This window comes from Hippocampus comes, unplaced genomic scaffold (assembly GCF_001891065.2).
Source record: "Hippocampus comes isolate QL1 unplaced genomic scaffold, H_comes_QL1_v1.1 scaffold47, whole genome shotgun sequence".
Taxonomy (NCBI): domain Eukaryota; kingdom Metazoa; phylum Chordata; class Actinopteri; order Syngnathiformes; family Syngnathidae; genus Hippocampus; species Hippocampus comes.
In genome coordinates, this window is record NW_017806029.1 from 125,297 (window position 1) to 140,318 (window position 15,022).

Sequence of the window (15,022 nt, forward strand, 5' to 3'; positions counted from 1 at the left end):
AATTACTCATGTTCATTGTCAATCGCAAATTGCCTTTGTTACATAATCCCACTATGTACTGTACTGCTTATGTAAATCACAATATATTTTATGTAATGTGATTTACAGACGTGCTAATTTATATCATACGGGAAATATAGTTCCTCATTTATCAGTAGTTACACTTGATAGGGTATTCTTACACTGCACAATGTAAAGTAACCATTGCAATTTAAACGCCAATGCTGCATCACAATTATAAACGTCAACGTGTGTTCGTTTTCCGGTGGGAGCTCGTAAACTCCATTTCCCATAATCCTCCGCGGTCTCGCCACCGTAAACTGAAGGCGGAAACAAAAGAGCTCTCATAAATTCACAAACCGTAAACCGGCTGCTGGGCAAGGAAATGAACTGTAATTGCTGATTGTGACAGCATCTATACCGAAATTGAAACGGGGAAAAAAAGTGACACGAAGTATTTTGAAGTTCGGCTACACCAGTCAACATGGCACTGAAGAGAATAAATAAGGTAACTGACTAGCTTTGCTAGCGGCAGATAAATGGACCGTCGAAGGCTCATGATTGGACAGAGTTGCTGTTACTAATGTTTTCTGGCTTTCCCGGCATTTAAAGAGGTGGTGCAGAACTCAGTAACGGTTTTAGAAATGATCTGTTTGTTGACACCGCCGACAACAGACGAGGCAGACAATGTCAACTTCAAAGTTTCGGGTTAGCTTGCTAAGCTATGCACAATTGACACATACCTCCAAGTGTTCCTGTTGGACCACTTTTGCTCGGAAAGTTGAAAATCAAGCTTCAGGTATCTGTCATCAACAACAATTAGCTATATTTTGGAAGCTTACGTGTACTGCGTAGTAGTACGCAATGGACTACAAATTGGTTTTACTAGCTCCGTTTTACAAATCCTGTTTACAATTTGAATTCGGAAACTGTTGTTTTAGTGTTTTTTAAACGTGAAATTGTCAGCAAGTGACGTCAAGTACCTTCATTGAGGAACTGAAATGATGCTGATATCAGATCCATTCATTTCTTGGAACAATTAATAAACAAAATTAATGAGTTGAAAAGTAATCAGTGGAGGTTGTGTTTTGTTAAGGAGTAACTATAGTCATTGGCCATGCAGTGTAATGAAATTAAAGTCAAATGCTGCAATGCAAATCATCCACTGAATGACTGACAGCAGTATTGTGTGTGTGTTTTTTGATTAGGAGCTGCAGGACCTGCAAAGAGACCCTCCAGCACAGTGTTCTGCTGGACCCGTGAGCGACGACTGTGAGTTAACACATTTCAGTTCACTATTCACATTGAAGGAGTTCATTGGCAAAGGTACATGCTCATTGTTGCGACATGATCGGACTTAATCAAAGGAAGGAGGCAAATGAGGGGTTTGCTCCGGAGATACGAGATTTTGAGAGGTTTATTTTAATATGCACAGGAATAAAATAGGACTTAAGTATTTTGAAAAGTATTTTTTTTTCCCAAGGTCCTCAACCGATATAGTGTTTGACAAACACAAGCAATACCTGCTTTACAATCTTATTGGTTAGTTTTATGCTTAAATAAAGGCAAATGAACCGCAAATTCTTATGAAAGACATCTTATTTTTCAACTTCAATTGGAGTTAATTTCCAAACAAAAATCAAATTATATAATAAATACAACATATAATAATGGAAACAAGTTTATGGTTTTATCACCTAATTGTTTGGGTCTGTGCATTCCAATTCTCAGAGCATTATGGAGAGACCCTCTTGATCCAAAGTTTTGACTCCACAGCGTTGAATTGAGAATCTTTGATTCAACGTCCATTTTATTCCTTTCAAGGAGTGTGCATCATTTATTGTTTCCAGGTCCCGTGGCTCGTCGTCTCGCTTTAGTTCTCGCTCTGCAGCCCCCCGCAAAAATTGAGCGCCGTCGTCGGAACGTAGCTTTTTGATCCGTCCCCTTCTCGCGACGAAGCGTCGTAGGGCATTAATAAATGCATCTGTGTCCAGAGATGAAACGACTTCGTGTGAACGGCTCTTAACCGCCAGATGTCTTTTGGCTGTGAGAAATCATTGGGGTCACCCGTAGAACGAGCTGACGGTTGATAATAATCCTCTTCTGGTGAAAGGGTCTGTTCCGAAGGGTCATGCTAAATTTAAAGGTATCATTCTGTCAACACAAAAGCCAGAAAACCTTTCATGCTGAATGACTTCTTTGCTTGCTGAACGGAGCTCTAGAGAGGTCTTGCATGATATGCTGACATGTTTTAGTCCATCTGGTGTGATTATCCATGACCATGGCCGAGCTTTTTAAAAAGTCAAATAAAAAGCAAAATCCGTGCCAATGAATTCTTAGATGCTTGTTGAGCTAAGGGCAGACATTTTGTGGAACCACACAGGTCTTCTGCCCCCCCAATGGGGGTGGGACGCAATGTGTTGCTTCAACATTCTGAATTATGACGGTGATATTCAACATCAGATGTTCCATTTTATTTAGAGCTGTCAAATGATTAAAATATTTAATCCTGATTAAAAAGGCAACGTCATAATTAACTCAAATTAACTAATAATTAATCATGATTACTCAAATATTTTTTTATCGTTTCTGAATTTCCTTTTATATTTTTTTGTCCTATTTTTCCCCGTTTTAATGCTCTCATCAACATGGAATCATGCATCAGCCAATTTCAAATGTCTCCATCTTATATTTGTCTGCCGTTTTGATTGCAGTGTTTCATTGGCAGGCGACAATCATGGGCCCGGTGAGTACCACACCACTGCTTCATTACTTTCAAGTTTTGGCTCCACGAAACTGTGACAACAGTGAGTCACGAACCAGACACAAACGCAGTGCGAAATCACACCTCTCATGTCGTTTTGGCTCATGAATAAACAGCTACTTTAACTTCTTAACATTAAAATGTACATTTTGAAGTTGGGTTGCAATGACATTTGCGGGTATACCTAATTTTGTGGCCTGTTAATACAAGTTAACTTAACCATGAGTTTGAAAGGAGGGTTGCTTCGTTTGAAAATATGTACGGGAATGCCAAGAATGTTTTGTTTATTTTTTTTCCAAAAGAGAATGCATACTGCTGATGCCTAAAATCAAGAAATTTCAATGACGTTTATGTCAGAATGTGGATTTACATTTGTGACTATGTGAAACAATCATGTCATTCTAAAATAGGATTTTGAAACAAAACCTCATTACAGAATCATGGATTTGTGGCGTGAAAGCATCTTCAACAAGATACAGTCATGTTTATTTTTCGGAATTTACATTCCAACCTATATTAGGCGCTTTGCACATACAGGTTTCAAACCTGCATTATAAAATGATATTCAGTTGAAAATTTACAGTAGTTGGCGGTAAACCGGCCGACCAAAAACAATTTGACACAAGATTACCAGTGACCACTCTTGAAATTGACCATCTATTGAAAGTTAGTATGTTTTGCAAAAACATCACTTCTAATGGGGGCGGAAACATGAGCGCAACTGGATGCACGTCAAAACGAAGCATTGCCATTGGTTCGCGACGTATGCGCAGTAATTCGCAATTTACAGTGGTGCAGAGCTGCGTGTGTGTGCATGTAATCTGCCAACCTCGCTCACCCGTATCAGACTCCAACTAAAAAAGCTTATTGGGAAATGTCTTACCAATTGTGTAATTTCTCCCACACCTTTGTCAGTGTGACAGTCCTTACCAAGGAGGCGTTTTCTTTCTCACAATCCACTTCCCCACCGACTACCCCTTCAAGCCACCAAAGGTGAGAATGATTGATCTTTTTCAAACAATGATCAACAAAACATCTTTTTGAATCCAAGTTGAATACAGTCTTGCTTCCAAAAATTTAGATAATGGGGGAACCTCTAAAATCTCAAATGACCCCCCCAGTGATGCACAATTTGATATCTCCCGCGGATAACCGCTAAAAAGTCACACAAAATGTTTCAACCAATGTCACACATTACATCATTTTAAGATGCCAGCAAATGTTTAGTGCCCTGAATTAACTCCACACGCGTGTTTTCCTTTTTCATTGCCCCAAGACCTTCATGTGCCTACCACACTTGAATTTAGTGGGCGTCTAAAGATGAACTTCATTTACTTTCCTGATACTTTCATCCAGCATCCTGATCTTTTTTTTTTTTTTTAAGCAAACAAAAACACTTATGAATGTTGAACTAAAATAAAAAAAATGCCGTTGCATTCCAAAAAGAAAAAAAAAGGCAAATCCCGAAATGGGACAGAAAATTGATGGATGGAAACTTGACTGCAGTTCACAAATACTAGTGATGAGCACCGATATTCCTCCAACGCTGTACTGTATATTGATAAATAGGTGACATATGCCCTCTAGTGGCTAACATAAATATTACCAGAGAACAGCAAGCAAGCGCTCTACAAAATAACTTGGTCCCAGGTCTTGTTTACTGGAGATGATTGTTCAAGCCCCACCAAACCTTATTAATACACAGACGAAGAGCTGGTGATTAGGTGAGTAAACATTTCAGGGCGTGTCCCATTTTTGCATCTTTACAAACAGCTGGGAGCGTTCCAAGTCGATGTGGATCTTAACATTCTCTGCCAAGTCTCGTATTTGTCAGTATCTTGTAACTGTCGGTGTGATCGCCACTTTTCTAGGTAGCGTTCACGACAAAAATTTATCACCCAAATATCAACAGCAACGGGAGTATTTGTTTGGACATTCTACGGTCGCAGTGGTCTCCTGCTCTAACTGTGTCAAAAGGTACTCGCAGTCGATGTTCACCCCCCCCATGTTGTGTGTGTGTATAGAAAATAGAAAGACAATAGTTGCATCTCGTGTGTTTTTCTGCCTCTTTCAGTGCTATTGTCCATATGTTCTTTGCTGTGTGATCCAAACCCGGATGACCCTTTAGTTCCAGATATAGCACAGCTGTACAAGAATGACAAAGAAAAGTTAGTATGCACGCACCCAAAGTCTACAGTTTTGGATTTCTGTGGAACTTAATCTTCCCCTCTTCTTCTCTCTCTTCAGATACAACAAACTAGCAAAAGAATGGACCCAAAAGTATGCCATGTAACAAAAACAAAGTTGCATTTTAAACATGTTTTTTTTTCCTTTGTATTTTTGAAGTCATAAAACACTGTAAAATATAGGAAGGAATTGAATAATCGCCAATCAACAGTACAATGACATTACTATCACCCCTTGAGGCTCACGCAGCTCAAGTAAAAGCAGCATGTTTCAGTGCTTTTTAATCATTTTAAAAATCGGAAAGTTTTTGTTTCGAATTGTAGCATTCTTCTTGTTCGAGTAAAAACGATAAGCTGCCCTTCAGCCACAAGGAGGAATGCCAAATATGCTATCCCTGATTTAACTGTATTTCTAGAATTAAAAATGGACACTCTTTATTATTATTATTTTTTTTAATCTCCTTTAACAATATAACTTGGACATAGGTTTTTTTGTTTGACTTTCTGTATGCAGTTACACTGAATGGAACAATGTACAGGTGCTGTCCTTCCAAAACAAAGCTGTTTAGAAATTAATAACTCATTGCTGTCTTGTTTTTGTTTGGTATTTTGAAAAAGTATTCCTATTTCACCAAATTGGGATAATCTACCTGTCAACCTGCAAGTGAAAAGAATTGACTTTTCTCCCCTGAGAATTGCTCAGGTGTTTTTTTTTCTTTTTTGATTCAAAACGGATCATATTTGTAGTTTGTCTTATAGGTTAAAATGTGATTGACATTTTTATCAAAGTTACAGAAAGTGTGAGAAGCTTTTTGTTGTGTTCCTGTACAAATTGTTTCACGTGTCTGACGCCTACAGGGCAAATTTTGTACTAAAATAAAGAATGTTACAGTCCAATTGTAGCTTTCTTGTCTACATTCAAGTATGGGGAACAGAGACAAACATGAATTAAAAGTAATTTGCAAAAATACTTTTTAATACACCATGTTCTTTGCCCTCCAAATGAGATGAAGCATATAAACATGCCCCACTGTACAAACGTCAGCAACAAAAAGTAATGTGGTGAGTGGACTGCAAATTCCAGTTATTTTATTTAATTAAAACTAAAATAAATAAATAAAATCATAAACTACATAAAGCATGGTGTCAAACTCGAGGCCCGGGGGCCAGATCCGGCCTGTCGGGTCATTTTATGTGTCCAACAAAAGCAAATTTCGTGTGTCAACCTGTTAAAATCTGTACCGAAATGTCAAATTGTCATGTGTAATAAATAACGTTGAGATTTTACAATAATTTTGTTACCCAGTTTAGTCACTTGAATAATAATTGAACAAACCATTATAATTGACTGATTTCAAAACAAGTAATCTATTAATTTGTTGTGTACAAGTAATAATTTTATGGTTTCACTGTCATAGCGGCCCTCCGAGGGAAGACGTAACTCCAAATTGGCCCGCGACTAAAATGAGTTTGACACCCCTGACAAAGTAATGGTGACCTGAGTATGTTGGCTCACATTTACTATCGACAAGGACTAAAGTGCCGTTGTTTGGCGGTTCTGTTCGGTTTTGTATCCACGGGAAATCCCTTTGTTGAGCTTTCTAGGATTGATGTGCCTGATGCTGAATCGTATTGTACTTTACCAATCCCCAAAGCATGGCTCTGGCTACATCTTCACTCCAACTAATCGATTGTAGACAACCACAATGTTTTCAGCCAGAAAGTCTCCCTTTAGGAAAAAAATAATAATTTGCAAAATTGAACTCTTGGTTGTATTATTGCTCACGAATAAAAGTAACCTTATGATGTATTAGTATTTTCCCGAGGTGTAATTTTTACTCCCCCGAAACACAAGGCACTTCATTTCTGGTTTTAATGAATTATATAAAAAAATATTTACATTTAAGGTCACGGTTGCAGCGCCAAAGGCAAAACTCAATCGTGGATTAAACTCAAGAGGCAGCTTCCGATAGAGAGAACGACAGCTTTTATGATCGTGCCTTTATACACCCGCAAAGGAGTCTATTTACCCTTTCCGAGTACACCACAAAAGTTGAATTGCAGCAAATGGACTCTTGAAGATGTTTCACCTTTAACCCAGAAGTCTTTTTGTTCTAAAACTGCTACTGAGGGTGGCCGAAACAGTTATAAGGATTCGAGGCCAAGTTCTTTTTCAAACTCGGCCAGGTAGCTTGGAATATTTTTTTCTCCCCTTTATAAATAAAATAACCATTTAAAAATGGTGTTTTCTGTTTACTTGGTTGTAATTCCTGTTACTTATTTTTTGTCAATCAAATTCCATTCTGCAGGTGTACAAAGGCAAAAACCATAAAAAAAATTCACATATTATGCTTTTCAAATTCCATTATGGAGGTTTACAAAGGCAACCCCCCCCCCCCAAAAAAAAACATGGAAAAAAAATGTCCGTCAATATCCAACTTCGGGCAAGCTAGCTTACCGGTTATTTTCAACAGGACTGATAACAAACATACAAAGATGCAGTACATTTAGAAGAACAAAAAGACAGTCAAGCGTCCACGTCATTCAACGAACGGTGGCCTGTAATTATGACAGGTGGTGTTGGAATCAATAGATATGTAGTCATAATTTGATCACATTTACTTTTGGTTGGCTATACTGTAGCTAAAAATGTCCCATAGTTAGATACACGACCCAAAATTACATAATATATCCAAATTAAATGTGCATAAAAGGAACAAATGCCACTTAAAAAAACAACAACACACATTTGGCCACTTAAGAGTCCAAAATATATTTTTTTTCCTCCATCCTTCTCAAAAAGCAAAGTGATATATTTTTGTAAAACTGACATTGAATATTTCTTTTAACCAAATCCATTTTGAACGAGTTGGATTTAAAAAAAATTGAACTTCTACATTTTAAGTGTCCTTTATTATATGTATCATAAGAATGATGCAGAAAAGAAATGCAGCATGGTGAGAGACATTCATTTTAAAGGGCGAGTTTGCCATTCATAAGGCAAGGAACCATATTTGGTAATACACTTCTGCTTATATTAAATTGGGGTCAAAATGAAGGGCCACAGTCCATACAAAAAAAAGGACAAATTGTGATTTCTTCCAGCCAATTACAGAAAGGTAACAAAAGAAAACAACTTGTGAAAGTCAAAACAAACTGATAGTGTAAAAGATTAAAAAAAAACAAAAAACATTTAAAACTATTTTCTCAAGGTTATATACTGTATAAAATCTGGCATTTGAACGTGGGTGTGTAGAGTTTTTAGAGCCACCGTGTGCATCAACTGCATTTATGTCTGCTTTTCTACAATACAGGTGCTCGTCAAAAAATTAGATCATCATTAAAAAAAAGTTGATTTCTTTCAGTCAAACTCTTCAAAAAGTGAAACTTGTGTAACGCATGCATGCATGCATTCATTCCACACAGACTGATAAACGAGGGTCATTCAACAGTTTTTTTTTCTTCAAAGCAGTCTTCCAGCACTGTCACACACTTTTCCCATCTGTGCACAAGCTTCCATATTCCCTCAGCGTAAAAAAAATATTTGGACTGATGTCTCAGCTGAGTTGCTTGCAACACTTTTGACTTCATTGTCAAACTTTCAAACTTGATGCCAACTACTGTGAGCTGCTGAGACAGGTCAAGAAACACAAAGAACAAACTCGGCGGTCATCAGTTAGGAGTCATCATGCATCATGGCAACGCAAGACCTCACACAGCAGCTTGAAATGGTGCAGACCATCAATGAGCTGGACTGGGAATTGCTCCCTCATCCTCCTTCCAGCCCAGACATTCCTGTTTGGTCCCTTCAAAGCCTTCATGAGAGGCATCATCTAGTGGATGCATAGCGTAACGGCAGCCATTATTGTAGCTTCTATTCTATGCGCCCTATATATGAAAACAGTTTCGAAATAGGCCATTTAGTGAAGGTGCGCCCTATAATCCGTAGCACCTTATAGTGCGCAAAATACGGTACATACTTTTCATGTTTACACTTTTTGTTCGGCCAACATTTCTAAACTCCTTTCTTTGTGTAGTATTATTAGTATGATATATATTTATACTTATATATATTATATACATATATGTATTATATATAGGTATTATTCAATTTCTTGAGACAGAGAATTAAAAAAAAAAGTTTTCAGATATAATCATCTAAATTAAAATGAATTAACACTTGAAATGTATCAGTTTGTGTGGAGTGAACATATGCAATCACTTTTTGAATAGTATGACTGGAATAAATCAACTTTTTCATGATATTCCAATTTTTTGACAAGCACCTCTATGTATACATATTCATGTACAGCATGTGTGCGTAAGTGTATGTATATGTGTCACATACTTCAACACATTGCCGGTAAAATTGTAAATCAATCTCCTTCCAGCAAATTGAATTTTGAAACTGAGATCTCCAGGTATGCCGTGACTTTTACCTTTTTTGAAGTTAATGTCGTCACAATTCTGCATGAGAGCGATTCCCATTTTAAAAGAAATGTACAGCATACTTTTCAGAAAAATCCACGCTTGCTTGGCGGTACACGAGTGGTTAGTACTGTACATTCATCTCACAGTTTGAGTCCGGGCTCCAGTCCTCCTGTGTGGAGTTTGCTTGTTCTCCCCATGCCTGGGTGGGTTTTTCCTCCAGACATTCCAGCTTGCTCCCAAGTTCCAAAATATGCTTCTTTGGTGAATTGAAGGCACACGATTGTCCTCAGGTGTGAATCTGAGCCTGAGTGTATATTATTGTCTACGTCCCGTGATTGCCGCAAAGTCAGCTTTCAGCGACTCTGTTCGCTTCCATGTTTAAATCATCGTATACTTGATAGATTTAATTTACAAAAAATACTGACAAATATCCGATGTGAGAAAGTGACGAGTTTTACCATTTAGTCACACTGCACTTGAGCTTGAAAACTGCTGTCGACCCGATTAAGGTCTGTGAGGCACATGAATGTGATGTTTATGTCAAAGGTAGCCCTGTTTCAGCTGTGTAAAAAAAAAAGAAAAAAAAAGCCCATTTACAGGCACCAACGCTGCTCTCCAGGTTTGAAACAAGACTGACGTGTGAGCGCTCTTGAATAGCACCAACATGTTCGTGCCAAGAGCTTGTCTCCTGCCAAACACGTGTCGAATACCTGACCGTTTTCTTCCCAAAGTCCAGTGGATCGGGTACATCGCGTTCAGGACTGCTGGCTGCTCCACTGGTTGGTCATGGGCCTCCGCAGTAGCTCCTCCACATGCCGAGCAACGTCCATGGTGTCCTCCAAGTCGAAGTCTCCCTCTGTGTCCAACATGGCGTCCCCTCTAAGAGGAAAGCAACAGATGGCACATTTAAGCTTTTCTACGATGGAACTGAGTTTGACTGACAGGCGCAAAAAAAAAGATCACAAGACTCATCCTATCAGTCATCCCATCTAAAAAGAACATAAAAAGCATAATTTGGTTCAAACTTTTACAGTTTCCTTTTTACATCCTATTTGGGTTTGGTCTGTGGTTTTCTGGGTTGTGTCTATCGTTCCGGGAGTCTCAAAATCACTTTCATCAGGTATCTGTCTTCGTCTTGCTCGGGACTGCTCTAATTCGCGTCCAGGTATGCCCATTTCAATATTCTGTGTGTATTTACTCCGCTAAAATTAGGTTTAGATTTTGCCTGGTGTCATGTAATTTTTTTAATTTTCAGTTTTGATGGTTGCCCTCCATTTCATAGTTTTTGAAATAACCATGTAATTTTTTTTAAATTCCTGTATTTGGGTCCAAATTCTCCTCCACCATTACACGTGACAAAATAATTTTATCTACTGTGTACACCACAGGTGTCAAATTCAAGGCCCAGGGGCCATTTCTGGCCCGCCATATCATTTTGTGTGGCCCGGGAGAGCAAATCAAGCTTGTCAACTTTTCCATGATGCATGTACAAAGTCCGAATCAAAATTTAAAATTGTTACATACAATTCGTCATAACAGAGATATTGCAAGCATAATCTCGTTACGTACTTATTGCATTAATGTGAACAATGGCTGAACAAACCATTATTCTTGACTTCTGATTTCAAATCTAGTTATCCACCAATTTCTTGTGCACTGAATATGTAATTTGTGGAGGTGATTAAACATTTATACGGTTTTACAAAACTCACAAGTCATAATGGCCCCCTCAGGAAAACCGTAACTACAATGTGGCCTGCGACAAAAATGACACCCTTGATGTACACAAATAAAAATAAGGATACATGCTTACATGTGGTAGGCAGCAAAATTGTTGGGATTAACAACAGAAGGAGAAGCCGTCTGGTCCATGAACGTGGGAGTTGTTCCACTGGGTTCAGGATTTGGAGTGGTGAATCTGTCAAAATTCAATGTCGACTTAAATATATATGATAAAAAGCAGATAATACTTTAAATATTACCCACTATTCATTTAGGTATTCAAGAAGATAACTCACTCTGGGACAACTTGTTTGATCTGTGGTTTTACGTAGCCATCCACTGCTTTTGCTGCAAGACGAACCAAAGTCATGAGGATCAATTTTAATAACTCAATCTGCATTTGATCTCTTTTGTTCAAATTTAAATTCAGAATTTTTGATTTCTTAAACTCATTTAATGCCAAAACATAAAATTATGCTTGCAAAAACCTTGTCATTTCGTGCCAAAACATAAAATTACGTTTTTGGTGGTTTTTATTTTGAAAAAGGTCATGAAGGGTTTTGCGCAGTTCCTCAAGAAGTATCAAGGCTTGAGGAATGATTTCAGTACACACACACACACACACACACACACACACACACACACACACACACACACACACACACACACACACACACACAGTTCAACGTTCATGAAATGTTCATGCATAGTTCATGCATCAGTGCAGTGTTTTTCTTGCAAGAAACATTTTGTAATCAAAGTGACCTTTTTGTGTTGTTATTTAGTAGGAAAGCATTGTTTCGATCCTTGAGGTATCACAAATGCAAAAAAAAAATATATATATATATATATATATATATATATAGAGAGAGAGAGAGAGAGAGAGAGAGAGAGAGTGTATGAAAGTGAATGTTCTGCTTGAAATGCATCCTTTCACAAAAAGCTTTTCGGTAAAATGTTTTTCCTGATGAAACAAGAGGGCTAAAGATTTCTTTTTGTAGGTTCCGTGCTTGTATAGCGACAGAACTCAAATTTCTGTCGCTATACTTTACCATATTTGAGAAATATGGCTGGCATTAAATGAGTGAAGTAGACATGCATTTGCAGACATGTGTATTGAGTTTAAATAAAAATACCGTATTTTCCGCACTATAAGGCACACCGAAAAGCATTGAATTTTCTCAAAAGCTGACAGTGCGCCTTATAATCTGATGCGCCTTATATATGGATCAATATTCTGATTTCTTGGACGTAGTGTTTTAAATGTTCTGTAAAGTGCTTTTTTACAGCTGCAGCGGTTGTGAAAGCGCTATATAAATAAGGCCAGCCACTATTGTAGCTTCTATTCTATGTGCCTTATAATGCGGTGCGCCTTATACATGAAAACTGTTTTAAAATAAGCCATTCATTGACGGTGCGCCTTATATCACGGAAAATATGGTAGTATGGTAACATGTACACAAGCTTCATCGCTGATACATACAGAGTGGTGGTGTGTAGTACTTTGCAAAGACCTCATCTTTGGGTCGGTCGGGATAGAGAAACAGGAGATGGTTCAGATCACTGATACGGTCAGCCAAGGAGCGAATGGAGAAATCTTTGGAGGTGTAAGGCAACAAATTCCATACCAGCCTTTCACCTGCTCACCAAAAGGAAGAGCATCAAATTATATTCACCACTTGCACAACTCAGTGTGCTGTACACAGTGTCTCCAAAAATCACATGGTCACATTAGGGATGTAATGATAACAATAAGGCAATATTAAAAATGTCACAATATCGTTGTCATGTTATGATATTAAAAGCATCACATAACCGCAAAAATTTTTTTTAACTAAATAACGTGCTCAGTGTGGCAAAAAGGTCAATGATGATCGAACAATTTAAGTGGATAAATTCAATACAGTGAATATGAATTAATGGAAAATAATGAACCGGTTGATTTTATCGGAATTATTTATGAAACTTACTGGCCCGGTCAGGCCAGTGTCAGTGAACTTCATTCAGGTTGTCGTCTACTCTGACTGTAGAAGCCTGGTAAAAGACTTTATAATGTGCACTACATTTGATACCTGCTTTGTTGGGGTTCTCTGCAACCCAGGCAATGGTGATGCCACCAATTTCAGAGTCACTGAATCGCAGGAGGAATGTCCCATTGGGTTTGGACAGAAGCATATCCTGTGCCTGCTGCTTGTTCACAAAACCCAAGATGGCCCTGCAACGGGAATATGCAGAGTTATTATTGGTATTTTTGCTTCATAGCTCATGAAATAACAGATTCTGCCAGAGATGCACTAAAACAAAATATATTCCTTACCCATCATTCCAATGAGGCTTGAGATGTTTCTTCATAAGTTCCATGACTCCATCAAACCACTGCCAAAAGGTGAAGTTGCGTCCAGGTAGGCTCTCCTGTTCAGGAGAGTTGAGTTGAGAGTTGCTGGGCAACAGTGAAGCGGAAACTACGCTTCAGGAGCCTATTATTTTCCATATACTACCGAAGAGAGATTTATTGCGATAGTGATGAGATGCTGCCCTCACCCTGTTAAACTGGGCCCACGATATGGTCATGTTGCGGTATTCCTCTGGGTTGTTACTTGTCGTTGTGAAAGCTTTCTGCGCCAGGAAGACCAGGTTGTTCTCCGACAGGCCACGGCCACTGTGCATCTCTGCCTTGTACTTCATATCAAGGGCGTCACATAGCTGGGGCCAGAGTACCTTGTCCGGTACAATGAATGGAACCCGGCCCTGAAGAGACAAGAGTAATTAAAATGAAAGGGAAAAAAATACTGCCATATTTATTCAAGGTAAGCATTTGCAAATACTGTTTGTTTTTTTCTTGGCAAATAGGGTTGTTCTACTCATAGGTTGCAACCAGATTTGAGAAACGTCCCCCAGTGGGAATGCTGTGCAGTGGCGCCACTCATGTTCACTGTCTGCTACCACCACTTGAATGCCGTGATGCGAACAACTGAAAGTTCTCGCTCACGAATGTGCGAAGGATAAAGCACACCAAAGCCATCTTATTGAAAGGTTTATCATCAGATCCTATCGTGGAATGTTTGCAAAAAATGCTGACTGTGGTGAAATCATGGTAGAAAGAATGGAGTGTGGACAAACTCTTTGGAGGTCAATAAAACTAATGCAACGGAAATAAGACCGCAGAATCCAACTCACTGGTTCAGCGAAGGCATTGTCCCAAAGTACTGTCGCTGTGGCATTGTTGTCCTGACTACCGTGGACGATCACTACTACGGGTAGTGATAAAGTCTGCAGGTTAAAACAAAGGAAAGAATGACAAAACCCCCAAATTCGCCATCTCCAGAAATTATGATATTACATAAGAAACAGCATGACTTGTAATATGGCAATTCGGAAGGCTTCTTTAAAGCCATTTTCTTCGTTTAATGAATCTGTATGAGATTCTTTTCTGATTGAACTGCTGAAATGAATTTATTTTCGATCACATTCCAATTTATTGAAATACATTTGTATCCTTAACCACAAGTCAAATCCAGTATCCCAAAAATCAAATTTAAAACCACGGAATTAAAAGGTGAATGAATTACAGTTCGCTTACTTTCACATGGAAGACCAGTTCATTGCCTCCAATGCTGAACTGTGATTCAAAAAGAACCGTGAACTTTTCCTCAGTCACTGACTCTGCACCTCGACGATCCGAACGCTTGATCCGCTTCAGAGACTAAACACACAAAAAATAGATTGATAAATTATAACCGAAATTCTTCACATACGCATGCAGTTGCAGTGTAGGTAACAAAGAAAGTGACCATCTACATTTTTAAACTCCAATTGCATTCATCAGCAGGATCGTAACGCACGTGTGTTGTATTTTCTAATAATCCATGTCTTACACTCATCGTCTTGATATAGCTCGGATGTAACAATATCGCCTCAT

At 38.4% G+C, this 15,022-nt stretch overlaps 2 protein-coding genes across 2 annotated transcripts; one reads left to right on the forward strand and one right to left on the reverse strand.

Annotated features, from left to right (window-relative positions):
- Window positions 1–300: 300 nt before the first annotated feature.
- On the forward strand, window positions 301–5,847 carry LOC109529299 (ubiquitin-conjugating enzyme E2-17 kDa-like). Its single transcript, XM_019892621.1, has 7 exons — window positions 301–508; window positions 1,209–1,272; window positions 2,715–2,746; window positions 3,680–3,757; window positions 4,636–4,741; window positions 4,839–4,932; window positions 5,012–5,847. Exons 1-7 carry the CDS (start codon window positions 485–487, stop codon window positions 5,055–5,057), a joined length of 444 nt encoding a protein of 147 aa, XP_019748180.1. The 5' UTR covers window positions 301–484; the 3' UTR covers window positions 5,058–5,847.
- Window positions 5,848–9,366: 3,519 nt separating this feature from the next.
- LOC109529298 (signal transducer and activator of transcription 5B-like) lies at window positions 9,367–14,827 on the reverse strand. The gene is made up of 9 exons (XM_019892620.1): window positions 14,684–14,827; window positions 14,281–14,373; window positions 13,645–13,851; window positions 13,421–13,515; window positions 13,176–13,318; window positions 12,587–12,742; window positions 11,400–11,451; window positions 11,195–11,299; window positions 9,367–10,260 (listed from the first exon to the last, which is right to left on the reverse strand). The coding sequence occupies exons 3-9, from the start codon at window positions 13,786–13,788 to the stop codon at window positions 10,137–10,139; spliced, it is 819 nt and encodes a 272-aa protein (XP_019748179.1). The 5' UTR covers window positions 13,789–13,851; window positions 14,281–14,373; window positions 14,684–14,827; the 3' UTR covers window positions 9,367–10,136.
- Between the last annotated feature and the right edge of the window lie 195 nt (window positions 14,828–15,022).

What these genes read in the sequence shown, in the direction of transcription:
- LOC109529299 (XM_019892621.1), top strand. Translation starts at nt 485, where the DNA reads ATGGCACTGAAGAGAATAAATAAG. An exon ending in AGGCGACAATCATGGGCCCG is followed by an intron (nt 2,747 to 3,679) that starts GTGAGTACCACA and finishes CACCTTTGTCAG; the next exon opens with TGTGACAGTCCTTACCAAGG. An exon ending in TACAAGAATGACAAAGAAAA is followed by an intron (nt 4,933 to 5,011) that starts GTTAGTATGCAC and finishes CTCTCTCTTCAG; the next exon opens with ATACAACAAACTAGCAAAAG.
- LOC109529298 (XM_019892620.1), bottom strand. Translation starts at nt 13,788, where the DNA reads ATGAAGTACAAGGCAGAGATGCACAGTGGCCGTGGCCTGTCGGAGAAC. An exon ending in AAGCCTCATTGGAATGATGG is followed by an intron (nt 13,319 to 13,420) that starts GTAAGGAATATA and finishes TTCCCGTTGCAG; the next exon opens with GGCCATCTTGGGTTTTGTGA. An exon ending in AGAGAACCCCAACAAAGCAG is followed by an intron (nt 12,743 to 13,175) that starts GTATCAAATGTA and finishes TTTGGTGAGCAG; the next exon opens with GTGAAAGGCTGGTATGGAAT.